The sequence below is a fragment of the Petaurus breviceps genome, unplaced genomic scaffold, assembly GCF_028583685.1.
Source record: "Petaurus breviceps papuanus isolate PSGF00001 unplaced genomic scaffold, PetGlider_PUasm1.0 125, whole genome shotgun sequence".
NCBI classification, from domain to species: Eukaryota; Metazoa; Chordata; class Mammalia; order Diprotodontia; family Petauridae; genus Petaurus; species Petaurus breviceps.
The window spans coordinates 5,392,490-5,417,671 of NW_027185653.1; the positions used below are offsets into that span (position 1 = coordinate 5,392,490).

Genomic DNA, 25,182 nt, shown 5'->3' on the forward strand with positions numbered 1-25,182 from the left:
TCCTGGATGTGTTTTCCAGGTCAGTGGTTTTTCCAATGAGATATTTCACATTGCCTTCTATTTTGTCATTCTTTTGGGTCTGTTTTATAATATCTTTATTTCTTATAAAGACCTTCTACTTGCTCCAATCTAATCTTGAAGGAATTATTTTCTTCAGCGAGCTTTTGAACTTCCTTTTCCATCTGGCCAATTTTGCTTTTTAAGGTATTCTTCTCTCATTGTCTTTTTTGGACCCCTTTTGCCATTTGAGTTAGTCTATTTTTTTTGACTTATTTTTTTTGGAGGGCAATTTGGGTTAAGTGACTTGCCCAAGGTCACATGGCTAGGTTTTTGTGTGTGTGTGTGATAAGTGTCTGAGGCCAGATTTGAACTCAGGTCCTCCTGACTCCAGGGCCTATTCTATTCACTGTGCCACCTAGCTGCCCCTGAGTTACTCTATTTTTTAAGGTGTTATTTTTTTTTAGATTGTATATAACTTTACTTTATCAAATGCTTTATTAACTTCTAGTTTACATCATTCATTTCCACAAGATTTTAAGTTACAAATTTTCTCCCCATTTTCCCTGGCCTACCACCTCAAAATTAAGGTGTTATTTTCTTCAGTATTTTTTTAAGTCTCCAAGCTGTTGACTCATTTTTCATGATTTTCTTGCATCACTCTCATTTCTCTTCCCAATTTTTTTCTCTTTCCCTTACTAGATTTTCAGAATCCTTCTTGAGCTCCTCCATGGCCTGCGATTAGTTCATATTTTTCTTGGAGGCTTTTGATGCAGGAGTTTTGACTTTGTTGTCTTCTTCTGGTTCTATGTTTTGATCGGCTTTGCCATCAAAAAACGATTCTGTAGTCTGATTTCTCATCTTCTGTTTGCTCATGTTGCCAGCCAATTACTTGGCTTTTGAGCTCTTTGCCATGGTAGAACTCTGCTTCCAGAGTGGAGAGTGTTATTACTCAGCTGTTGTCACAGCTTCTTTTAGGCACCTGCCTCAGAACTGTGAGGAGAACTACCTCTCCACAGCAGCCACAAGCTCTGCCATGCCAGCATTCCTTACCCCAGGACTACCACCCAAAACTGTGACCCCGATCCAAGCAGGGCAAAGCAAGAGAACACTGCCTTGGTGCCAGCAAAGAGATTCCTGCAGTCACCTTCTGGTCAGCTGCTTGGTCCCCCCACCATCTGTGGGCTTCAAGTTCAGGAAGCAACCATCCCTGCTCCTTGGGGTCAGGGGCCAGACTGCACTCTTCTCTCACCCAGGTCCAACAGAGTTTCCTCACTGACCTTGTACTTTCTCTTTGGTGTTTAGGTGTTGAGAAGTCTAGAAATTGCCACAGCTGCAAGTGATTCAGTCCCCTGAGGTTTGCTTTGGCCAGTCTGTGCCAGGCGTCTGCACTGGTGCAGCCCATAGTGGAACTGTGCTCTGCTCCCATCCCAGTGCAGTAGACCCTTCCTGTCGACCTACCAGACTTTCCTCAGCAGGAGATGTATTTCACTCTGTCATCTTGTGGGTTCTGTAGCTCTAAAATTTGCTTAAAGTTATTTTTTACAGGTGTTAAAGGTTGTTGGGCATGAGCTCAAGTACATTCCTGCTTTTACTCCTCCATATTGACTGCTACCAAATCTAATGATTCTTAATTTGACTTCTTTTTCAGGTCTATTGTTTTTAAATCAGATATCTTCTATTTTCTTCTACTTTTTTTCAATCTTTTGATTTTGTTCACATATTCATTGTTGTTTCATGGATGATTGATTTTTCTTTGCACTTAATAGTTAGTGCTTTATAAATGCTTGTTGACTGACCATTTGGTATTTTCTAGTATTCTATTCTAGTCTTCAGGGCATCCATTTCTTGGCTTTAATTCTCCCTCTCTCCCTCTCTGTCTCCCTTTTCCTCTCCCTCTCCCTCTTTCTGTTTTTGGTGAGACAGTTGGGGTTGCAACTTAACCAGGGTCACACACCTAGTATGTGTCAAGTGTCTGAGGCCACATTGTAACTCAGGTCTTCCTGATTCGAAGGCCAGTGCTCTATCTACTGTGCTACCTCACTTCTCCTAACACTTTATCTTCTAAGCTATTTATTCTCCTTCCAGTTTATTTCATGTTTTCCCTTTTGCTTATTTTTTCCTAGGTTCTTGCAGAAAATCTTTTTTTTTTCCTAGTGTCTGCTTGAAATTGTCATGTAGTTAGATTTGCAACAATTTTGTATGGGTGGGTATGTTCTTTATTTACTTAGCTCTTTTCTTCCTTTAGTTGTTGAATTGAGATTTTGTGCCAGGGCTAGGCTTTGCCCACTGCCGTGCGTTGGGTGGGATTATTCGTTTGGTTTGGTTTTGTTCTGGGTTCTTTCATTGACCTCTCCATCCTGGGGTTCACCCTTTCACCCAGTACTGATCATTATTTAGTCTGGTGAGAATATCATGGTTGCTGAAGTGGGTCTATGGGAGGTAGGCAGGCTGCTGAAAGTGGCTTAGAGAAACTTCTCTTCATAGAATTTTTCTGCTTCATTCTGTCCAATGGCTATTGGAAAATAAGCTGCAGTTACCTTCCTTGTGTTGTGTTCATCATGCTCAAGATGAAGTGACTGAATATCCCATGAAATCTTTTTTTATTGCATTTGGATACACAATGAAACCAACTTCCTTGTTCACCTGGTTGAGGAGAGTCTATGACCTATCCTTTCATTTAGCTACAACTTCTTTATGTCTTCTGGTTCTACTTACAGTGCAGATATCAACATGGATATTCATCATTTCCTTCATTGGTGCACACTAGCTGATCATTGGTAAAAGACTGCGTGGTTAGAGTATTAACAAGTAAAACGGTGTTTGTAGATTATCTAAAAATTACAATGATGCAGGAACAGATATGATGGCAGAAAAATGTTTTCAACAGTCTCACTAAAGATGGTGGTGCAAACGTCATGTGTCCTGCACACCCTCTAGCCACACAATCACTCCTTTCTCTCTAGACCATCATGCCTGCTTTGTTACTGGGGAGTTCTTTCCCTTCTGTTTCTTTCTTCCTTTTTGGAGGTGGCAAAGTAGGGCAATTGGTGCCCAAGGCCACACGGCTAGTTTCTGTGTTAAGTGTCTTAGGCGGGATTTGAACTCAGGTCCTCCTGACTCCACGGCTGGTGCTCTATTCACTGTGCCACCTAGCCACCCCTTCCCTTCTGTTTCACTCTTGATCCTGTAGCTAACAAGCCATCTTCCATTTTCATACGACGCTATATTGATGGCACACAGCCCTAGAATATCTAGGGTGCCTTCTCAGTAACAGTCACAGGGGACTCAAGACCCCACCTCTGCCGTCCCAGAGGAAAGGCAACATCATGAAGAACACGTAGTACTTGAGTTAATCGATCAATTTCCATGGGCAAGTAAAGATCATGCTTGATTATCTTTGAGGAACTACATAGTACTTTCCATAATTCCAAGCTGCCTGCTGCTGCAAACATACGTATAGACATGCATATATCTTTTTAGACATAGTGATTTATATATCTGTGGACAGATATGTATGTGTAATCAGAAGTTTAAAGAATTTAAGCAGTGAAACTGAAATTTAATTGTTCACGTTACTTATTACCTTCGGTTTTCCTAGTGTTTCATGAAAATCATTGTGTTAGATTCCTGAAGACATCTGCTCCAGGCAGGTGCTTTTACCTTCTTTATCTAAGGAATGAAGAGTGTATCTATTGAAAGGAGTTTGGGATGGGGCAGACATTGAAGAGGTAAGACAGGTCAATTTTGCAGGGATATATGAATTTTGAGGAAGACCAAGAGAATTTTTGTAGGGCTAATGATTTTTAGAATCAAAGACATTGATCTGAATATTTTTTGCTAATGAAAGTTCATTTACTAATTGTGACTATTCTATTCAGTATGGTAGAAAGAATGTGTCCTTTTCTTTTCCAGGAAAGAAAAACAAATTAGGCGGGTAGAAGAGGAAATTGAACAAGAAAAGCAAGCAGCAGATGATATTATTAAAAATATGTCTCCTGAAAAGCAAGTCAAGTATATAGAGATGAAAACTACAAATGAAAAATTATTACAGGTAATGGCTTAGTCTTTCTTTTATTTTGGGGTTGAAATTGATGAAATACACATTAAGTTGCAGGTTTCCATGGTACATTCTTAAGTTGAATTTTGGAACCCTCAGCGTCCTGAACTCTGAAACCAGTCTTTTTCATGCAGTGGCAGCAAAAGCACAACTCTTGAATTGCAGGCAGCAATTAAAAGATACAAGATAAGAAAGAAATTCAAGGATTATAGTTGACACATGAGGATTGGTCAATTTATGCCCCAAGAGAAAGACATAATTATAATTGTTACAAACCTTTTATGGCAAAAAGGATGCAAGAATTGACAGAAGAAACAGGAAAAAAGAAAAATGGGAAAAAATAAGAGGGTAAAGAACTCTATTGTTATGGCAGTAGTAGAGATTAGAAGGGGTAATGAGGTACAAACATTTGGACAACTAAGAAGAAATGTGATAATAAAGAGACAGAGAAAAAATAGCTCTGCTTTCTAAAGGAAATAGCTGCCTATATATACCATAAGAGCCCCACAGACCATTCGTGTGCTGTCCTCAAGAAGCTGGATAAATGTTTGGGTTTCTAGTAACATCTTCTATCCATAATGGATTATTGCACGGTGATGCCAGATAACCCAGTTTTTATTGCATTGTATTTTGCTTAAGTTTTATTCATCTCTCCTCCCCTGAAACTCATACAAAGCCTTTCAATTTTTTTTTATCTAAATATTCTCTTTGTTCCATCTGGAGTATGTTACAGGGACAGACAGTAATTCTTTCATTGCCCTTTCTTGCTCTCATGTAAACAAGTGTGTTACAGTACATAAAGCTTTCTTATCTGTGAGCTATCCTCACAGGACTTTGAAATCATCTGTGCACTACAACTTTGCAGCCACAGCAATACTAGGCCTTTCCCACTTTTTTCATTCCCTGATCTCCTCTCCGCAAAAGCCTGGAATATGAAATAAAGTAAATTTGAACCAGAGCAAGGAGGTATTTCCCCTCTCGTCTTGCTCCTTGATTAATCTCTATGGTATCCTTTGCTTGGTTCCAAAAAAATAAGTTCCCAAAGAAAGTCATGATTTTTGACCCAAGAAAATTTCAAGAAGTGCTATTTCAATCTTGCTATGGGGTTTGGAGCAGCTATTTGGATCCTGTGTAAGTGCTACCAGTCAACTTCATTCTTGATTTCATATATATTTTCCCTATATTCACAGAGGATTATTGTCCTGTTAACACAATATCAATATGAGTTATAGTGTAAATAGTACAGGATTATACCTTGAAAAAAAGTTCTCATAGAAATGTCCAAATGCTATTAAAAGAGGTTCTTCTACATAGAGAACTTTTCTGAGGAATGAATACATTCTAGAAAATGAGCCATGCCGATTGCCAAACGCTTAATATAAGTTCCAGTGTACCATTTATAACTTAAGATGGTGAATAAATGAGTGAATGAATGAATGAAAAAGCACTTATTAAGCACTTGTCAAGCACTGATCTTAAATAGTTATTTTTCTGTGGGGAGGGGAGTGATTACATATACAAATCCTGTAACTCTCTGTATGAAAGTAACATTAAATTTGGCAGTTTAGCCAGTGTTTTTGCAAAGTAGTATTTTTTGGTAAGGATTTTTCTCTTTAACAAAATATGTTATTTGTATGTAGTTATCTTTTTCTTTTTTTTTTTTGCTTTTTGGAGGATAATTGGGGTTAAATGACTTGCCTAAGGTCACATGGCTAGTTTTTGTGTTAAGTGTCTGAGGCCAGATTTGAACTCAGGTCCTCCTGACTCCAGGGCCAGTGTTTCTATTCACTGTGCAATGTAGCCACCCCTATATGTAGTTATCTTTAACAAAATAAAACAAATAGGAAAATAAGATACCCAAATTCTAGACAAAATATATTTGTGATGTTAATTAGAAGCAGCATAGAAAAATGCTTGATTTGGAATCAGACCTGAATTCAAATCCTGATTTTTGGTACTTAATACTTATGTGTCCTTAAGCACATTATTTCACCTCTGTGTACCTCATTTTCCATCTGTAAATGAGGGATTTTGATTAGATTACTTCTAGGGTCTCTTACAGTTTCAAATCTCTTGTTTTTACTTCAGGTTAATAAATGTAATTTTGAAATATACAGAAACAACTTATTTTCATACTTAGGTCACACTAACACTTGGCATTTTCTCTATTTTGTCTAGGAATTAGATACACTTCAGCAAGAATTAGATTCACTGAACATGAAGAAGGAAGGTCTGGAAACTGTATGTATAGAATTACATAAAAGCTCTATTATTTCCCAAATAATCAGATTGTGAACAAAATTATTAGGTTCATGGGACTCATTGCCTTTTACTTTCCTGGTGTAGAAAGTTACAAATTTGTAAAATTAGTGATTTGAAATAGTTCAGCAATTGATTCCACTCTTAGTTCAAGATCATAAACACTCGTAATTGGGGAAGGAAGAAGAAGAAAGTTCCTTCTGTTCACGAACACAGTACTATTTCAAGGACAGTGACCTTGAGCACTGCATGCTTCTCTTCTCCGGTCTTAGTCTCTGAGATTTTACTTCCGCATCCACCTGCTTTTCTTAATTTTTGCTGTAGGTAGGCAAATGGCAGTGTGACTGTTTTGTAATTGATAGAATTGTCATCTTCTAACGGCTAGCTCTTGACTAAAATGTCAGTGTTATAAAATTATATTTTAAGACTTTACCATTAAAATAGCTGATTACTTGTTTATTTTCAAATATTAAATAGAGTCAGTATCTGATTACTTCCATGTGCTAAATTACTATAGACTATCTGCAAGTGATAGGACACAACAGAAATATATGTCATTCAGGGAGCAGAGCCAGCACGTTGTCCCGTGTGGGCGGCAGGATTTCCTATTACACACATGTCACTTGGCTAAGTTACTTGAGTTGTGGTCATGGACTTAAATCCCATGCCAAATGTTCTAGCTACAGGAGTAGGGTCAGTAAGCGCACAACCATCTTTTTTTTTTTAATCCATCAGTGTTCTTCCATGGAAAAGAGATCTATCTTTTTCTTTTGATCCAGTTCCATGACTTCATTATGATAGGAGCTTCCTGCAAGGAAACTCCCTCTGCTAATGTAGATCTGTAATTTATAATCTTAGAATATTGCCGAGGACACTGAGAGGTTAAGTGACCCAGAGTCATAAGACCAGTAGGTATTAAGGGACTTGAACCCAGATATTCCTGCATTCTGTCCTCTGCCAAATGATGCATTTTAAAGATGTGCCATATATGTTAAGAAATATTTTCAATGCTGTAAACTTAAAACATGACCTCTCTTACTAAATTCCTAAAGATTATGGTATAAAATATATCAGTTAACAAATATTTCTCCAGTAGCTTATGTGTGTCTTTAGTGGTATATGGCTACAAATTAGGTGTAAAAAATAGCCCTTCCTTACATTGAACTTAGAGTTTATTTAGAAAGATTCTATTTTCACACACAAGTGGTGAATAATACAGCATCTAATATGTGATAAATTGTGTTGTTGACTAGGTTGGATAGCTAGATGGCAGTGTTGAGTAGTAGAAAGAATACTGGATTGGAAATCAGGAGACCCCCTCCACACATACATACCCACACATTCGAACACACACTATCATTAATGAGCCATGTGGTCTCAGCTAAGTCACTTAATCTTTTTCAGCCTTACGTTCTTTGTCTGTGAGATAAGTCCTAGACTAGATGCTGTCTGGTGCTTCTCCCCAGCTCAGCAAAACTATAATTTCAGGATGTTAAATTACTATTTAATTCAGGCAGTAAGTATAAAAGGGTTAAAAGAGAGATTAGCAGACTAGAATCACAATGGAAGTTTCACATAAGCAGTAGAACTTGAGCTAGCTTATAGAAGATGGATAGAATTAGGACAGACAGAGAGGCAAGGAAAAAGACATTAATGCAAAGCGATACCTCAACATTGCTTTTCCTTTTCTCCAGTCTCAGAAGAAAAGGCACCTTCTCCCAAAACTTAATTCCTTCACCTGAATTCTAAATCACATTCCCCTCTCAACTCATGAGAGATTGGGCTCCTGATCTTATTCCTTTCTTTATTTTTTAAAATAAATTTTATATTTATTTTTAGTTTACAACATTGATTTCCAAAAGATTTTGAGTTATAAATTTTCTTCCCATCTGTTCCCTACCCACCACCCCAAAACAGCGATCCCAATGAGTACCCCCTCCCCCAATCTCTCTCCTATATTCTTCCCCTTCCCCCCTCCAACTTTCCAGTAGGGCAAGATGGATCTCCATACCCCAGTGCCTGTCTCTCTTATTTCCCAGTTGCATGTTAAGAAAATAATAATAATAGCAATGATTATTATTTTTAATTTGATTTTAAAACTTTGAATTCCCAATTCTTTCCCTTATTCCCTGTCATCCACCCTTAGTGGGAAGATAGGCAATTCCCTATAGGTTGTACATGTGTAGTTATGCAAAATATTTCCATAGTGGATACATTGTGAAAGACTGGCTATATTTCCCTCCCTCCTATCACGCCCCCCACTTGTTCTATTCTCTGCTTTGACCCTGCCCCTTTTCAAAAGTGTGTGCTTCTAACTACCATCCCCCCCCTAATCTGCCCTCTCTTCTATCATCCCCCCTCTTATCCTCTTCCCCCCTGCTTTCCTGTAGGGTAAGATACCCAATTTAATTTGTATATCATTCCCTCCTTAAGCTGAATTCAGTAAGAGTAAGGTTGACCCATTCCCTTTTGCCTTCCTGTTCTTCCCCTCCATTGTAACAGTTTTCCCTTGCCTCTTTCATATGAGATAATTTACCCTATCCTGTGTCACCCCATCTCCTCTCATTATATTCCTGTCTCACGTATTAATTTTTTAAAATATCATCCCTTCCTATTCAATTGATCCTGTGCCCTCTGTCTATGTATACCTGTATACATATATACACACACTCACATATGTATTCATACACACATATGTATATGTATGCATGTATATATATATATATATATATACATTTGTATTCCCCTCAACCATTCTCATACTGAGAAAAGTTTCATAAGTTACAATTATCATTCCTCCATGGAGGAATTTAAATAGTTCAACTTTGATAAATTCTTTTTTATTTCTTTTCCCTGTTTACCTTCTCAAGCTTCTCTTGCTTCTTGTATCTGAATGTCAAATTTTCTATTCAACTCTGGTCTTTTCATCAAGAATGCTTCAAAGTCCTCTATTTCATTGAATGACCATATTTTCCCCTGAAACATGATACTCAGTTTTGCTGGGTAGGTGATTCTTGGTTTTAATCCCAGCTCCTTTGACCCCCAGAATATCATATTCCAAGCCCTTTGATCCCTCAGTGTAGAAGCTGCCAGATCCTGTGTTATCCTGATTGTGTTTCCACAATATTTAAATTGTTTCTTCCTGGCTGCTTGTCATATTTTCTCCTTGATCTGGGAACTCTGGAACCTGGCTATAATATTCCTAGGAGTTTTCTTTTTTGGGATCTTTTTCAAGAGGAGTGGATTCTTCCAACCTCTATTTTGCCCTCTAGTTCTAAAATATCAGGGCCATTTTCCTTGAGAATTTCTTGAAGAATGATTTCTAGGTTCTTTTTTTGATCATGGCTTTCAGATAGTTCAATAATTTGTAAATTATCTCTCCTTGATCTATTTTCCAGGTCAATGGTTTTTCCAGTGAGATATTTCACATTGCCTTCTATTTTTTCATTTGTTTGGATCTGTTTTATAGTATCTTAATTTCTCATAAAGTCATTAACTTCCATTTGCTTCAGTCTCATTGTGAAGGAATTATTCTCTTCATTGAGCTTTTGAATTCTTTTTCCATCTGGCAAATTTGGGCTTTTAAGGCATTCTTGTCCTCATTGGCTTTTTGAGCCTCTTTTGCCATTTGAGTTAGTCTATTTTTTAAGGTATTATTTTCTTCAGTCAGGTTGTTGACTCTATTTTCATGATTTTCTTGCATCATTCTCATTTCTCTTCCCAATTTTTCCTCCATTTCTCTTACTTGATTTTCAAAAGCCTTCTTGATCTCCTCAATGGCCTGTAACCAGTTCATTTTTTTTTTCTTGGAAGATTTTGGTGCAGAAGTTCTGATTTCATTGTCTCCCTCCCATTCCATACTTTGATCCTTTTTGTCCCCAAAGAAGTAATCTAAGGTTTGATTGCTGTGCTTCCTTTGCTTGCTCATGTTGCCACTCAATTACTTGACTTTTGAGCTCTTTGCCACAGTAGAACTCTTCTTCCCGAGAGGAGAGCTTTGTCCTAAATCTTTGGGGTTTTTGCAGCTGCTGGAACTATTAGTTGGCTTCCCTCTCTACAGTCCCCAATGCTCTGGCACACTGGTCACACACCCCAGGGCCTCCACCCAGGACAGGGATCCAATCCAAGCAGGTTAAAGCAAGAGCGATTACCCTCTGAATGGTCGCTTGGTCCCCCTGTGATCTGCAGGCCAGGAGCTCTGAAGCAGCCACACAGCACCTCCGCCGCTTCTGCCTTGCATCCCCCCCAAGTTCCAACAGAGTTCCACACTGACCTTTTACTTTGTCTTTGACATTTATGGGTTGATAATTCTGGAAACCACCACAGGTGCTGGTGATCCACTCTCCCTAAGTCTGCTTCAGCTGCTGCTGGTCTGGGCCTCCCTGGGGCTAAAACTGTGGGCTCATGTGGGGCTGGGCCCGGCTCCCAACACACTGTGGGACCCTTCCTGTCCACCAGCCAGGCTGCCTTCAGCCGGATATTTGTTTCTCTCTGCCACTTTTTGGGTTCTGTAGCTCTAAAATTTGTTTAGAGTCATATTTTATAGGTATTTGAGGTGGTTATGCGGGGACTCATGGAGTTTTCCTGCTTCTATGCTGTCATCTTGACTCCACCTCCTTATTCCTTTCTTAAGTGTCTTTACCATCTACCACTCCATCAACTCCATAACTTCTGCTTTTAAAATGCTCAGGTATCCCTTATGTTTATTAAAAATTATTTACTTTAACCTGCTGTTCCTTCTGCCTTTCCACCATTTTTCTTTATTTTGCTGCAATATGTACTGAATGATCTGCACCTGTTGCCTCAGTTCCCTCATTCTTTACAGCTTAAAACCCTTGTAGCACAATGCCACATAGAAAACACTCAGTAATTGGAGAGCATGAGCAGAAGCAGAGTAAGAAAAGTGAATATTTTATGTAGAGGTTAAGAGAAAGTTGCCATAGGAACTGGCCCTCTGATCTCAGCGATATATGAGACCTCTCAAAAGAGGAAATCCCCCTTATCGATATAAGTTGGCATCTTCTCTGCAGCTTATGTTGTTAGAGAGTTGTCTATAGCAATAAGAAGATATGAACAAGTAGCCACTGCCACAGTGCCCACTGTGTTTGAATACACAGAGCACATGAATTCAGATTTGTAGCACTGATTGCTTTGTGGACTTATTCTATAATGCTTAACTTTTGTGTATGCTAGTTTCTTCTTCTATAGAGAAAAAGTATTAAAAATAAATACTAAAAGTATTAAAAATAAAAAAAGTATTAAAATTTGTATCTCATCATTTTAAACAGGATATACTAGTAAATATTCTGCAATTCCTGCATCCGTGCAAAATAACGTACTTATGTACTGTGGCCTATTATCCACATTATAGAGCATGTCCCTTATCATATCTCTTTTTCATTTTTATTCTTTGCTTAAAATATATATATATATATATATATATAGTATAGAAGTAGGATATTATTAAATAGTGACATTCTACTTGTAGAAGAATACATCTCTGATCTGTTCAAGGGAGAAGATATTTTTTCCCTCCAAAGGCCCATTCTCTTAATGGGTGCATTGAAGACCCAGGTAGATCATTCATTGTACAGGGGAGGCCAAAATCTCTTCTGAACCTATGCTAAAAAGGGCTTAAGTAGGTTCATAGGAATTTTTGACTCACTCTATATAAATGCACTGTGGTATTGTTAAAACTAAATATAAATAAAATGTTACTATATTTATTTTTAGTTTAACATCACCACATACAAATATTCCCATAAAATACAAATTATGGTGCTCTATATCAATGATGTCAAACTCAAAAAGAAACAGCCTTAAATAAGGATCCCTGTAGAATGCATATTGATTTAGCAAACCACATAATAGCATTATCAATACTCTATTTTTTGTTTTGTTGACTGTTTCCCAGTTACATTTTAATCTGGTTCAGATTACGTATGGGAGTTTTGCAAGCTGTACAGAGGTGACCTCTTAGGTCAGTGATCAGATTTTGAGCTAAATTATTAGGCTAGTGAGGCCTGCATATTTGACACTGAGGTTCTACATAATATATTTTTAAATCCATTAGAACATGAACTCTTTGAGAACAGAATTGTTTCACTCTTTGGATTTGTATCTCTAGCCCCTGGCATAGTGTCTTGCAAATATTTAGGCACTTAATAAATGCTTGTTGAACATAATTAAGATGCTGGCGACAAATTCTTCAATTTACCTCATACTCATAAACCAAAACCTGTTTTGTTGTTAGCTACAAAGTAAATAGTTTTATTTTCTCTTTAGGAAATAGCACACTCCCAGGTAAAACAGGAGGCTGTGCTTCTTCATGAAAAACTGTATGAGTTGGAGTGCCATCGAGATCAAATGATTGCAGAAGACAAAAGCATGGGATCCCCAATGGAAGAGAGAGAGCGATTACTTAAACAAGTAGGAGAAATATTTATAGTATTGTTTTTTGAGGGGGAAAGGCAGGGCATTTGGGGTTAAGTGACTTGCCCGAGGTCACACAGCTAGTAAGTGTTAAGTGTCTGAGACTGGATTTGAACTCAGGTCCCCCTGACTCCAGGATTGGTACTCTATTCACTGTGCCACCTAGCTGCCCCTTATAGTATATTTTTTGTGGCACAAATCTTAACTTTAGGAAAAAGAATTAGAAAGGAAGCCAAGAAGCTTATGCTGCACTGAGCAATGAATGCACTAGTTTATTATGTTAAATATTTTTCCTTTAAGAGTGATTCCATCTAATCTTGATGTGATATATTTGATAAGTCAAAATAGGTAAAAATGTGCCTTTTTTGACATGAAATTGACTAACTTTTCTTGCAGTTTTATTCACATCAAAAGTAATTTTTAATGGCTACAATATGCCACATCTTCTAATTTGTAGTTTTATAATTTCCATGATTTCCTTCAGTGTTTGGAAGGCTTAATATCCTCCTTTAATGTACATTTTATAAGATACAAATTTGAATTTGCTTGCATGTTTCTAAAACTGAATTTTATCGATATCTTTTTTACATCACTAATTTTTCTCAATGTATCTTCTCCTTTGAGAATGCCATCCTTTATTTAAAAAAAAAAGTATGAAAAAAAGAAGAAAAACATGTTCTATAAAACGAAATACCATATAAAAAGAAGTCAGACAGATCCTGATATCCAGTATCCCATGGTTCCTTACTTCAGCAAAGGAGTAGGGGGAGGTGTATCCTCATATATTTTCTTTGGAACCAGGCTTCATCATTATAATTTCACATAATTCAGTTTCGTTAGTTGTCATCTCCATTTATCTTTTTGTAGTCATTGTGTATTTTGTTTTCCTGGTTCTGCTTACTTCATTTTGCCTTAGTTCGTTCAAGTCTTTCTGTGCTTCTCAGTAATTTTCATACTCATTTCTTACAGCACAGTCATTTCCTATTATATTCAGTTAGCTGGTCAATCAGCAAGTATTTCTTACGTACCTATTATGCTCGAAGCACTATGCTGAATACTGGAGGTTAGGGGGATACAAAGAAACACAAATAATTCCTGCTTTCATGCTGACGGTCTAATGGGAAAGGTAACATGCAGATAACAAACTATGCACAGGATAATTTGGGGATAGTCTTTTCAAGAACCAGCATTAAGGAAGATTAGCAGTGTCTTTCTTTGCCACATTCATGTACTATAATTTGTTTAGCTATTCTGCAATCTATGGGCACCGACTTTTTTCTAGTTCTTTTTCTCAGAAGTACATGGCACCTACATATATTAGGGCATAAAAAACCTCAAAATCAAATGTAGAAAGGCAGAAATATAAAATGCATCTTTTTAGGATTATAATGCAATAAAAATTACATTGAACAAAGAGTATTGGATAGATTAAAAATTAATTGGAAACTAAATAATCTAATCCTAAATTATAAGTGGGTCGAAGAACAAATCATAGAAACAATCAATGATTTTATTAAAGAGAAAAACAACAAGACAACATACCAAAATGGGTGGGATGCAGGCAAAGCAGTATTTAGGGGAAAATATATTATTCTAAATCATCAATGAAAGAGCATATTGGCATGCAACTAAATTGGGCGTGCAACTAAAAAGAACTAGATAAAGAACAAATTAAATATTATCAATTGAGCACCAAATTGTAAATCCTGAAACTCAAAAGTGAGATTAATAAAGTTGAAAGTAAGAAAACTATTGAGCTAATAATAAAACTAGGAGCTGGCTTAATAAAAAAAAAACAGTAAGATAGATAAGCCATTAGTTAATTTGATTTTTTAAAAAAGAAGAAAACCAAATATTCAGTATCAAAAATGAAAAGGGTGAACTCACCAGCAATGAAGAAGAAATTAAAGCAATCATTAGGAAATATTTTGCCCAATTACATGCCAATAAACCTGACAATCTGAGTTAAATTGATGAATATTTGTGAAAATATAAATTACCCAGATTAACAGAGGAAGAAATAGAATACCTAAATAATTTCATCTCTTTTTTTTTTTTTAAAGCAATCGGGGTTAAGTAACTTGCTCAAGGTTACACGGCCAGTTATTTCTGGGTGTGGTGCTAAGCATCTGAGCCCGGATTTGATCCCCAGGTCATCCTGACACTGGAGCTGGTGCTCTTACTTGCTGAGCCACCTGGCCTCCCCTAAATAATTCCATCTCAAAAAAAGGAACTGAACAAGCCATCAAGTGTACTTCCTGAGAAAAAAATCCTCAGGGCCAAATTGGTTCACAAGCTAATTCTACCAAACATTTAAAGAACATAGTTCCAACACTATATAAAGTATTTGGGAAAATAGGCAAAGAAGAAGTCCTATCAAGTTCCTTTTGTGTTACAAATATGGCTTTGATACCTAAACCAGGAAAAGCTGTTTTAGAGAAAGAAAACTATGGAGAAATTTCTTTAAAAGATATTGATGCAAAATTTTAAAATGAAATACTTACAAGAAGACTATATCAATATCTCACAAAGGTCATACGCTGTGAGCAGGCAGGATTTATACCAGGAATTCAAGCTCAGTGTTAGGAAACGATCATCATAATTGACCATATCAATAACAAAATAACAGGAATTACATATTGTCTCAATAGATGCTGAAAGTTTGATGAAATACAGAACCCATTCTTATTAAAAACACTAGAAAGCATGGGAATAAAGGGAGCATTCCTTAAAATAATAAGCAGTATCTCTCTAAAACCATTAGCAAGCATTATTTGTAAAGGGGATGAGCTAGAAGCCTTTCTGGCAAGATCAGGGGTGAAGCAAGGATGCCCATCATCACTACTACTCAGTATTGTACTAGAAAAGTTAGTTATAGGAATAAAAGGAGAAAAATAAATTGAAGGAATTAGAATAGATAACAAGGAAACAAAACTAATCAGTCTTTATAGATGATATGATAATATACATAGAGAATTCTAGAAAATCAATTTAAAAACTGCTAGAAATAATTAACAATGTTAGCTAAGTTGCAGGATGTAAAATAAACCCACATAAATCATCAGCATTTCTATATATGTTCAACAAAGTTCATCAGGGAGAGATAGAGAAATTCCATTTAAAATTACTGTAAACAGTATAAAATACATGAGAGTCTACCTGCCAAGACAAACCTGTCAAAAAAACCCCTAAACATTTACAAAATACTTTTCACACAAATAGAGTCATCTAAACAACTGGAAAAATATCAGTTGCTGCTCAGGGGTAGACTGAGCCAATATAATAAAAATGACAATTTTGCCAAAGCTAATTTACTTATTCCGTGCCTTACCAATCATACTTCCAAAAATTATTTGATAGAGCTATAAAAAATTACCACAGAATTCATCTGGAAGAACAAAAACCCAAGAATATCAAGGCAAAGAAAGGTGTCTAGAAGTATCAGATCTCAGATTACATTATAAAATGGTAATCATCAAAATTTTCTGGCTAAGACATAAAGTAATGGATCAGTGGAATAGACTAGGTACACAAGACACAGTAGTAAATGATCATAGTAATCTAGTGTTTGATAAACCCAAAGACCCTAGTCTCTGGGATAAGAATTCACTATTTGACAAAACGTGCTGGGAAAACTGGAAAACGCTGTGAAAGCAACTAGGTATATTATCTTACACCATATTCCAAGATAATGTCAAAATGGGTACATGGTATAGACATAAAGGGTGATACCATAAGCAAATTATAAGAACAAGAAATAGTCTACTTGTCAGATCTATGGAAAAGGGAAGAATTTATTACCAAACAAGAGACAGAGAGCATTATGAAATGTAAAGTAGATGATTTTGATTATATTAAATTTAAAAGGTTTTATATAAATAAAACCAATGCAACCATGATTATAAAGAAAGCAGAAAATGGGAAACAATCTTTATACTGTGTCTCTGTTAAAGGCCTCATTTCTCAAATATATAGAGAACTTAGTAAAATTTATAAGAATATAAGCCATTAATTAAAAAAGAATACAAACCATTCCCAAGTTGATAAACGGCCAAAGGATATGAACAGGCAGTTTTCAGATGAAGAAATCAAAGTTCTCTATAAGTCCTATGAAGAAGTGCTCTAAATCACTTTTAATTAGAGAAATGCAAATTAAAACAATTCTGAAGTACCACCTTATATTTATCAGGATAGGCTAATATGACAAAAAGGGAAAATCATAAATGTTGGAAAGGATGTGGGAAAACCGGAACATAACATACATTGTTGGTGGAGTTGTGAACTTATCCAACCACTCTGGGGAGAAATTTGGAAGTAAGCCCATAGGGCAACCAAACTGTGCATACTCTTTGATCTAGCAATACTATTAATAGGTCTGTATCCCAGAGAAATCATAAAAAGGCAAACAGACCTACATGTACAAAAATATTTATAGCAACTGTTTTTGTGGTAGAAAAAAAATGGAAATTGAGGGTATACCCATCAGTGGGGAATAGCTGAACAAGCTGTGGTATATGAAGGTAATGGAATATTATTGTGCAATAAGAAATGATAAGCAGTCAGATTTCAGAAATACCTGGAAAGACTTGGATAAGCTGATGCAAAGTTAGATGAGCAGAATCAGGAGAACATCATACACAGTAACAGCAGCATTGTGTGATGATCAGTTGTGAGTGACATAGCTCTTCTCAACCGTACAGTGATCCAAGACAATTACAAAGGACTCACAATGGAAACTACTATTCACATCCAGAAAAAGAACCGATGAATTCTGAATACCGATCGGAGCATACTATTTTCACTTTCTGGGCTTTTCCCCCCTTTTGTTCTGTTTCTTCTTTCACAACTATGACTAATACAGAAATATGTTTTACATGATTGTACATATATAACTTATATAAAATTTCTTACCATTCTAGGAAGAGGGAAGGGGGGTGAGGGAAAGAGGGGGATAAAATTTGGAACCCAAAATTTTGTAAAAGTGAATGCTACTTCTTTACAACTTGACCAATGTTTAATGTGAAGGTATTTGTAGATCCTATATTTGATTGCATGCTGCCATGTGGAGAAGTGGGGAGGAGAGAAAGGGGAAGAAAATTTGAAACTCAAGGGACTGTGAAACTGAATGTTGTAAGCCAAAAGTAAATAAATAAATTTTTGAAAAAAGAATGCTAAAAAATACCTACATATAATTGAAAAAATTAAAATACTATTACACTCTTTAAAAAACTACCTCAGTGTAAGTGTCTAAGGGCCCTATTACCTAGCAGTACTAAAAAGAAAGTTTCAGGTGTGGTAGTTCCCATCCCTTATTTAAAGAAAAAAGAGAAACCTGGGAATGGTGCAATTTGTGTTTTCTCCCTTTGAAATCTATAAATTGCATTTTACTGAATTTATAGGTTTCAAAAAAGGTAAATCAGATCTAACATTTCAACAAAACATACTCTACTGGGGGATGTCTTTGCTTCACCTATTTGATTTTTCTTCATTATTTGCCTATCTAGTAGTTTCATTCACACCTTCTTTACATACTATTTTACTGTGTTTTGTAGGTTAAAGAAGATAATCAGGAAATAGCAGGCATGGAGAGACAGTAAGTATCATTTCCCTTATGTCCATTCCCTACACTTTTTTAAAAATGAATATGAGGTTAAAATTATTATATTTGTTCATATTATGGTTCACATTGATAACATTAATATTGATTTAGCTATTGCCTCATGTAGCAGCAAGCAGCCCAAGCGTCCCCAGGGTTGCTGCCAACACAGGTTCTTAGATCTGCTTTGATAAAGGAAAGCAACTCAAGATGGGTTAACAAGCTTACTTTAATCAGTCAAACATATATCATTTACCTCATTCAGGGGAAAAAGGTCAGCACCCTGAACTTCAGAGTGTACAGGCAGAATTATCAAGACAAAAACAGATCAAGTAGACAGATTTCCAAACTGTCCAACCATTACATCCATACCAAACAACATCTGGGTTTTTCAAAGCCAGGGGGCTCTGGACAATGGCTTCCCAGAGTTTTATCTGATCAAATCACAGAACACTTCTCAAAGTGAGCCCCAAAGCAAAGCTACACATCAGAGCTTATATAGTCTTCTCCTGGCTCAGAGAATGTAACAACCTTATTGACTCACTGACCAATCAAGAAGTATCTACTGAAAAACAAGCCTCCCACCCCAGGCTGCAGGTACACTTTAGCCTAGGGGCAGGGAAGATCTTCCAAATTTGCATTCCCATTACAGTACCCCAAATGAGTAGAGTCTATTCCCTTCAACTATTTTCATGCAGAGAAATGTTTCATCAGTTACAATTATCATTTTTCCATGTAGGAATGTAAATAGTTCAACTTTGATAAGATCCTTATGATTTCTTTTCCCTGTTTACCTTCTCATGCTTCTCTTGCTTCTTGTATCTGAATGTCAAATTTTCTATTCAACTCTAGTTTTTTTCTTGAAGAATACTTGAAAGTCCTCTATTCCACTAAATGACCATATTTCCCCCTGAAACATGATACTCAGTTTTGCTGGGTAGGTGATTCTTGGTTTTAATCCCAGGTCCTTTGACATCCTGAATATCATATTCCAGGCTCTTCAATCACTCAGTGTAGAAGCTGCCAGATCCTGTGTTATCCTGATTGTGTTTCCACAATATTCAAATTGTTTCTTCCTGGCTGCTTGTGGTATTCTCTCCTTGATCTGGGAATTCTGGAACCTGGCTATAATATTCCTAGGAGGTTTCTTTTGGGGATCTTTTTCAGGAGGTGATGGGTGCATTCTTTCAACCTCTATTTTTTGCCTTCTGGTTCTAAAACATCAGGGCAGTTTTCCTTGAGAATTTCTTGAAGGATGATTTCTAGGTTCTTTCTTTGATCATGGCTTTCAGGTAGTCCAATAATTTTTAAATTATCTCTCCTGGATCTATTTTCCAGGTCAGTGGTTTTTTTTCAGTGAGATATTTCACATTGCCTTCTATTCTTTCATTTGTTTGGATCTGTTTAATAGCACCTTGATTTCTCATCAAGTCACTAGCTTCCCTTTGCTCCATTCTAAATCTGAAGGAATGATTCTCCTCGGTGAGCTTTTGAGATTCTTTTTCCATCTGGCAAATTTGGCTTTTTAAGGCATTCCTCTCCTCATTGCCTTTCTGAACCTCCTTTGCCATTTGAGTTAATCTGTTTTTTAAGGTGTTATTTTCCTTAGTCAGGCTGTTCTCATTTTTCCTCCCAATTTTTCCTCCACTTCTCTTATCTGCTTCTTAAGGTCTTCTGTGGCTTGTAAGCAGCTCGTATTTTCCTTTGAAGCTTTTGGTACAGGAGTTCTGACTTCACTGTCTTCCTCCTGTTCCATGCTTTGATCTGTTTTGTCCCCAAAATAGGAGTCTAATGTTGGATTCTTCTGTTTGTTTTACTTCCTTTGCCTAGTCATGTTGCCACTCAATACTTGACTTTTGGGCTTTTTGCCACAGCAGGACTCTGCCACCAGACAGGGGAGCTTCATACCAAATGCTGGGGTTTTCTCAGCTGCCGGAGGTATTAGTTGTGTGCCCTCTCTGAGGTCTCCACACCCTCTGGCAGTCTGGACACATACCCCAGGACCTCCACCCTAGACTGCAATCCAGATCCAAACAGGTTAAAGCAAGAGTGAATACCCCTCAGACTGGTCTCTTGGTCCCCCTACAGTCTGAAGTCTAAGAACTGAAGCTTCAACATGGTGGCAGCTGCACAACCACTGTGCCTCAGTGGCTTCTCGCCCTGGGGGCAAAAGCCAACGCGCTCCCAACTACTGGGTGCCAAAATCCACGCTGCACTAACCTCTCACTTTGTCCTTCACATTTATGTGTTGATAATTCTGGAAACCGCCACAGCTGCTAGTGATCTGGAGTCCCTCCAGCTGGTCGTTGGTCAGGCCCACCCTGGGGCTAAAACCTCCAGTTCACAGCGGGCCTGGGCTCGGCTCCCAGAGCACTGCACTGGTCAATTCCTGCTGGCCTGACGGGCTGTCCTCAGCAGGAGGTTAGCTTCTCTGTGTCATTTTGTGGGTTCTGCAGCTCTAAAGTTTGTTAGAGAATTGGGGAAGGTGGAAGCTGAAGCCATGCAGAAGTCCTGTTTCTACTCCTCCATCCCACATCTATTCTTTAGGAAATTTATAGTCATGTAGAAGATGGGTTAGAGAAGGGAGAGACCTGAGGCAGGGAGACTAATTAGTAGTCCAAGTGAGAGGTGTAGAGGAAATGATCTGCAGTTATGGTATTTGAGTAGGGAGAAAGGGATAAATGAGAGCATTGATTATGTGACTTGCATAAAAAATTGTGTTAGTGACTGGAAGGATGATGGGGCCCTGCACCAGAAATAGGGGAGTTTGGAAGAAAGGTAGGTTTAGGGATAACATAATGTAATAGAGGGTCAGCTAGGTGGCACAGTGAATAAAGCACTGGCCTGGAATCAGGAGGACCTGAGTTCAAATGTGGCCTCAGATACTGTGTGACCTTGGGCAAGTCACTTAGCCCCAACTGCTCTGCCTTCCCCCCTCCAAAAAAAAAAAGACAGTGTTATGGAATCTGCAGTGAAGATATAGATCACACCCCAGTCATACCTTTTCACCCTGTGGGATTCACTCTGTCCCAATAATAAAGAAAAATGGAGTGGGTGGAACCCTTTCTTACGGTCATTGCCCTGGAGCACAAAGCAACTTCTGAGGTAGTTCTGCTGGTGTGAGGTGATATGGGAGGCAGAGGCTTATTATGATAGTGGGTAGGGAATTTGCCTTAACAACTGAACAGCTGGTGTTTTGGGTGCTGAGTTGTGATTAGGTTTTTAACTCTGCTTAGTAGCTGATGTAGGGGGGTGAAGTGGATTAAACAATAATGCATGAAGGGCCAATGTGTTTGTGTTGGAGATAAACTCCTTAGTGAGACGCAGCAGGAAGGGTGGGATGCATATTCTTCCTATTCTATTGATTGTTGGCATACCCCTTAATCGTGCCACACTTTAGAGACCTCTGCTTTCAACCTTGCTGGTATTATTGTCCAGAGACTGAGTGGCTCTTACGAAACACTTCTCTCAAACAAAAAATCATAAAAGAAGTCTGGAAAGGATTATTAATCTCCCAAATGGGCAGTATTGTTTCTAACGACAAAAGAATAAATTGAGCTAATTGTTAATATTATAAAGTATAGATGACATTGGATTTGGGATCAGGAGACTCAGACTCTAGTCCTGGCTATTTAATTTACAAACTAGGTTACTTTAGGCAAGTCTGAACAGTATTTTCTTCTGCTCTAAAATGAGAGCTTTAGACTAGATGAGTTATCTCCCTTCTAAATTTAACATTTTCTATGTATACAAGCTAAACAGAACTAATTTTACATTTAACCTTTTATGTCATCATTTTAGGGCCATAACTTTAGAACTAAAAAATTCCATAGTAGCATTTAGTCTAAATGAGGAAACTGAGACCCAGGAATGTTAAACAGTTTGTCCAAAGTCACATAGATAATGACAGAATTGTGCCTGGGGTTCAGGTGCTCTGACTCCAAATCTAACACTTTTTACAATGTAGTAATCTGCTTTCCATCAAATATTTTTACCCTAATTCTATTTCTTTTTCTCATATAATTATTTTTAAAAGTCCTGAACTTAAAAGTATTAGATAAAATGAGCATTTCCATATGTAAAAAAGAAAAGAAAAATGTTGTACATTATTTTCATTATTTTTATTTTTTTCTTTCTTTTTTTTATCAAATGCTTTATTAACTTCATTCATTTCCACAAGATTTTGAATTACAAATTTTCTCTCTGTTTTTCCCCCTACCCACCACCCCAAAATAGCAATCCCACTGGGTGTTCCCTCCTCCAATCTACTCTCTCACATATCTTCTCCCATACCCTCTCCGACTTTCCAGTAGGGCATGGTTGATCTCTATGCCCCAGTGCCTGTATGTCATATTTACCAGTTAAATGTAAAATAATATTAAAGACAGTATATATATATATATATATATATATATATATATATATATATATATATTTAAACATTTGATTTTAAAGCTTTGAATTCCAGATTCATTCCCTTCCTCCCTTGTCACCCACCCTTACTGGGAAGATAAGCAATTCAATATAGGTTGTACATGTGTAGCTATGCAAAACATTTCCATAGTGTACATATTGTGAAAGACTGACTATATTTCCCTCCCTCCTATCCCACCCCCACTTGTTCTATTCTCTACTTTGATCCTGTCCCTTTTCAAAAGTGGGTGCTTCCAACTTCCTTTTCCCCAGCCTGCCCTCTCTTCCATCATCCCCCCTCTCGTCCCCTTCCCCCCTACTCTCCTGTAGGGTGAGATATGCTATGTATGTCATTCTCTCCCTAAGCCAAATTCAATGAGAATAAGGTTGACCCATTCCCTTTTGCCATCTTGTTCTTCCCCTCCATTGTGACCATTTTCTCTTGCTTCTTCTGTATGAGATAGTTTACCCCATTCTGTCTCTCCCCATTTCCTCTCATTATATTCCTCTCTCACCTCTTAATTTCACCTTTTAAGTATCATCCCTTCCTATTAAATTGGTCCTGTGCCCTCTATCTATGTATACCTGTACACATATATACACACATTCACATATGTATTCATATGCCCACATACCCTACTATATAGACATATATACATGTATATGTGTATATATGTGTGTGTGTGTATACATACACATTTCTATTCCCTTCAACTATTTTCCTACTGAGAAAAGTTTCATAAGTTACCATTATTGTTTTTCCATGTAGAGATGTAAATAGTTCAACTTTGATAAGTTCCTTATGATTTCTTTTCCCCATTTACCTTCTCATGCTTCTCTTGCTTCTTGTATCAGAATGTCAAATTTTCTATTCAACTATAGTTTTTTCATTAAGAATGTTTGAAAGTCCTCTATTCCACTGAATGACCATATTTTCCCCTGAAACATGATACTCACTTTTGCTGGGTAGGTGATTCTTGGTTTTAATCCCAGCTCCTTTGACCTCCAGAATAACATATTCCAATCCCTTTGATCCCTCACTGTAGACGCTGCCAGATCCTGTGTTATCCTGATTGTGTTTCCACAATATTCAAATTGTTTTTTCTTGGCTGCTTGTAATATTTTCTCCTTGATCTGGAAACTCTGGAACCTGGCTGTAATATTCCTAGGAGTTTTCTTTTTGGGATTTTTTTTTCAGAGGTGATCAGTGGATTCTTTCAACCTCTCTTTTGCCCTCTGGTTCTAAAACATCAGGGCCATTTTCCTTGAGAATTTCTTGAAGGATGATTTCTAGGTTATTTTTTTGATCATGGCTTTCAGGTAGTTCAATAATTTGTAAATTATCTCTCCTGAATCTATTTTCCAGGTCAGTGGTTTTTTTTCAGTGAGATATTTCACATTGACTTCTATTTTTTCATTTGTTTGGATCTGTTTAATAGTATCTTGATTTCTTATAAAGTCACTAGCTTCTGTTTGCTCCAATCTCGTTCTGAAGGAATTATTCTGTTCAGTGAGCTTTTGAATTCTTTTTCCATCTGGCAAATTCGGCTTTTTAAGGCATTCTTCTCCTCATTGGCTTTTTGAGCCTCTTTTGCCATTTGAGTTAGTCTGTTTTATAAGGTGTTATTTTCTTCAGTCAGGTTGTTGACTTTCATTTCATAATTTTCTTGCATCATTCTCATTTCTCTTCCCAATTTTTCCTCCACTTATCCTATTTGGTTTTCAGAATCCTTCTTAAGGTCCTCTATGGCCTGTAACCAGCTCATATTTTTCTTGGAAGCTTTTGGTGCAGGAGTTCTGACTTCACTGTTTTCCTCCTGTTCCATGCTTTGATCCCTTTTGTCCCCAAAATAGGAGTGTAAAGTTGGGTTGCTCTGTTTACTTTGTTTCCTTTGCCTGGTCATGTCTCCCCTCAGTCACTTGACCTTTGGGCTTTTTGCCACAGTAGGACTCTGCCACCAGACAGGGGAGCTTCTTCCTAAATGCTGGGGCTTTCTCAGCTGCTGAAGGTATTAGTTGGTTTCCCTCCCTGAAGCCTCCACACGCTCTGGCAGAATGCTCACGCCTCCCAGGGCCTCCACCCTAGACCGCAGTCCAGATCCAAGCAGGTTAAAGCAAGAGCAATCACCCCTCAGACTGGTGCTTGGTCCCTCTGCAGTCTGCAGGCCAGGAGCTGAAGCTGCCATGCCGTGTCAGCTGCATAGCCACTGTGCCTCAGTGGCTTCTCGCCCCGGGGGCAAAGGCCGACCGCACTGCCAAACCACAGCATCACAAAGCCCACACTGCGCTTACCTCTGACTTTGTCCTTTGTGTCTATGGGTTGATATTTCTGGAAAATGCCACAGCTGCTGGTGATTTTAAGCCCCTCCAGCCAGAGGCTGGTCAGGTCCTCCCTGAGGCTAAAACCTCTGGCTGGAGTGAGGCT

The 25,182-nt window shown here is 37.6% G+C and overlaps 1 protein-coding gene across 2 annotated transcripts in view; it reads left to right on the forward strand.

Annotated features, from left to right (window-relative positions):
* Positions 1 to 25,182, forward strand: part of IFT74 (intraflagellar transport 74) — a 155,777-nt gene that overhangs the window by 80,937 nt on the left and 49,658 nt on the right. For both annotated transcript variants that reach the window (XM_069090424.1, XM_069090415.1), the window contains 4 exons: positions 3,913 to 4,051; positions 6,236 to 6,298; positions 12,602 to 12,745; positions 18,301 to 18,341. In XM_069090424.1, coding sequence (XP_068946525.1) covers positions 3,913 to 4,051; positions 6,236 to 6,298; positions 12,602 to 12,745; positions 18,301 to 18,341 — 387 coding nt within the window. The remainder of the gene's footprint in view (positions 1 to 3,912; positions 4,052 to 6,235; positions 6,299 to 12,601; positions 12,746 to 18,300; positions 18,342 to 25,182) is intronic.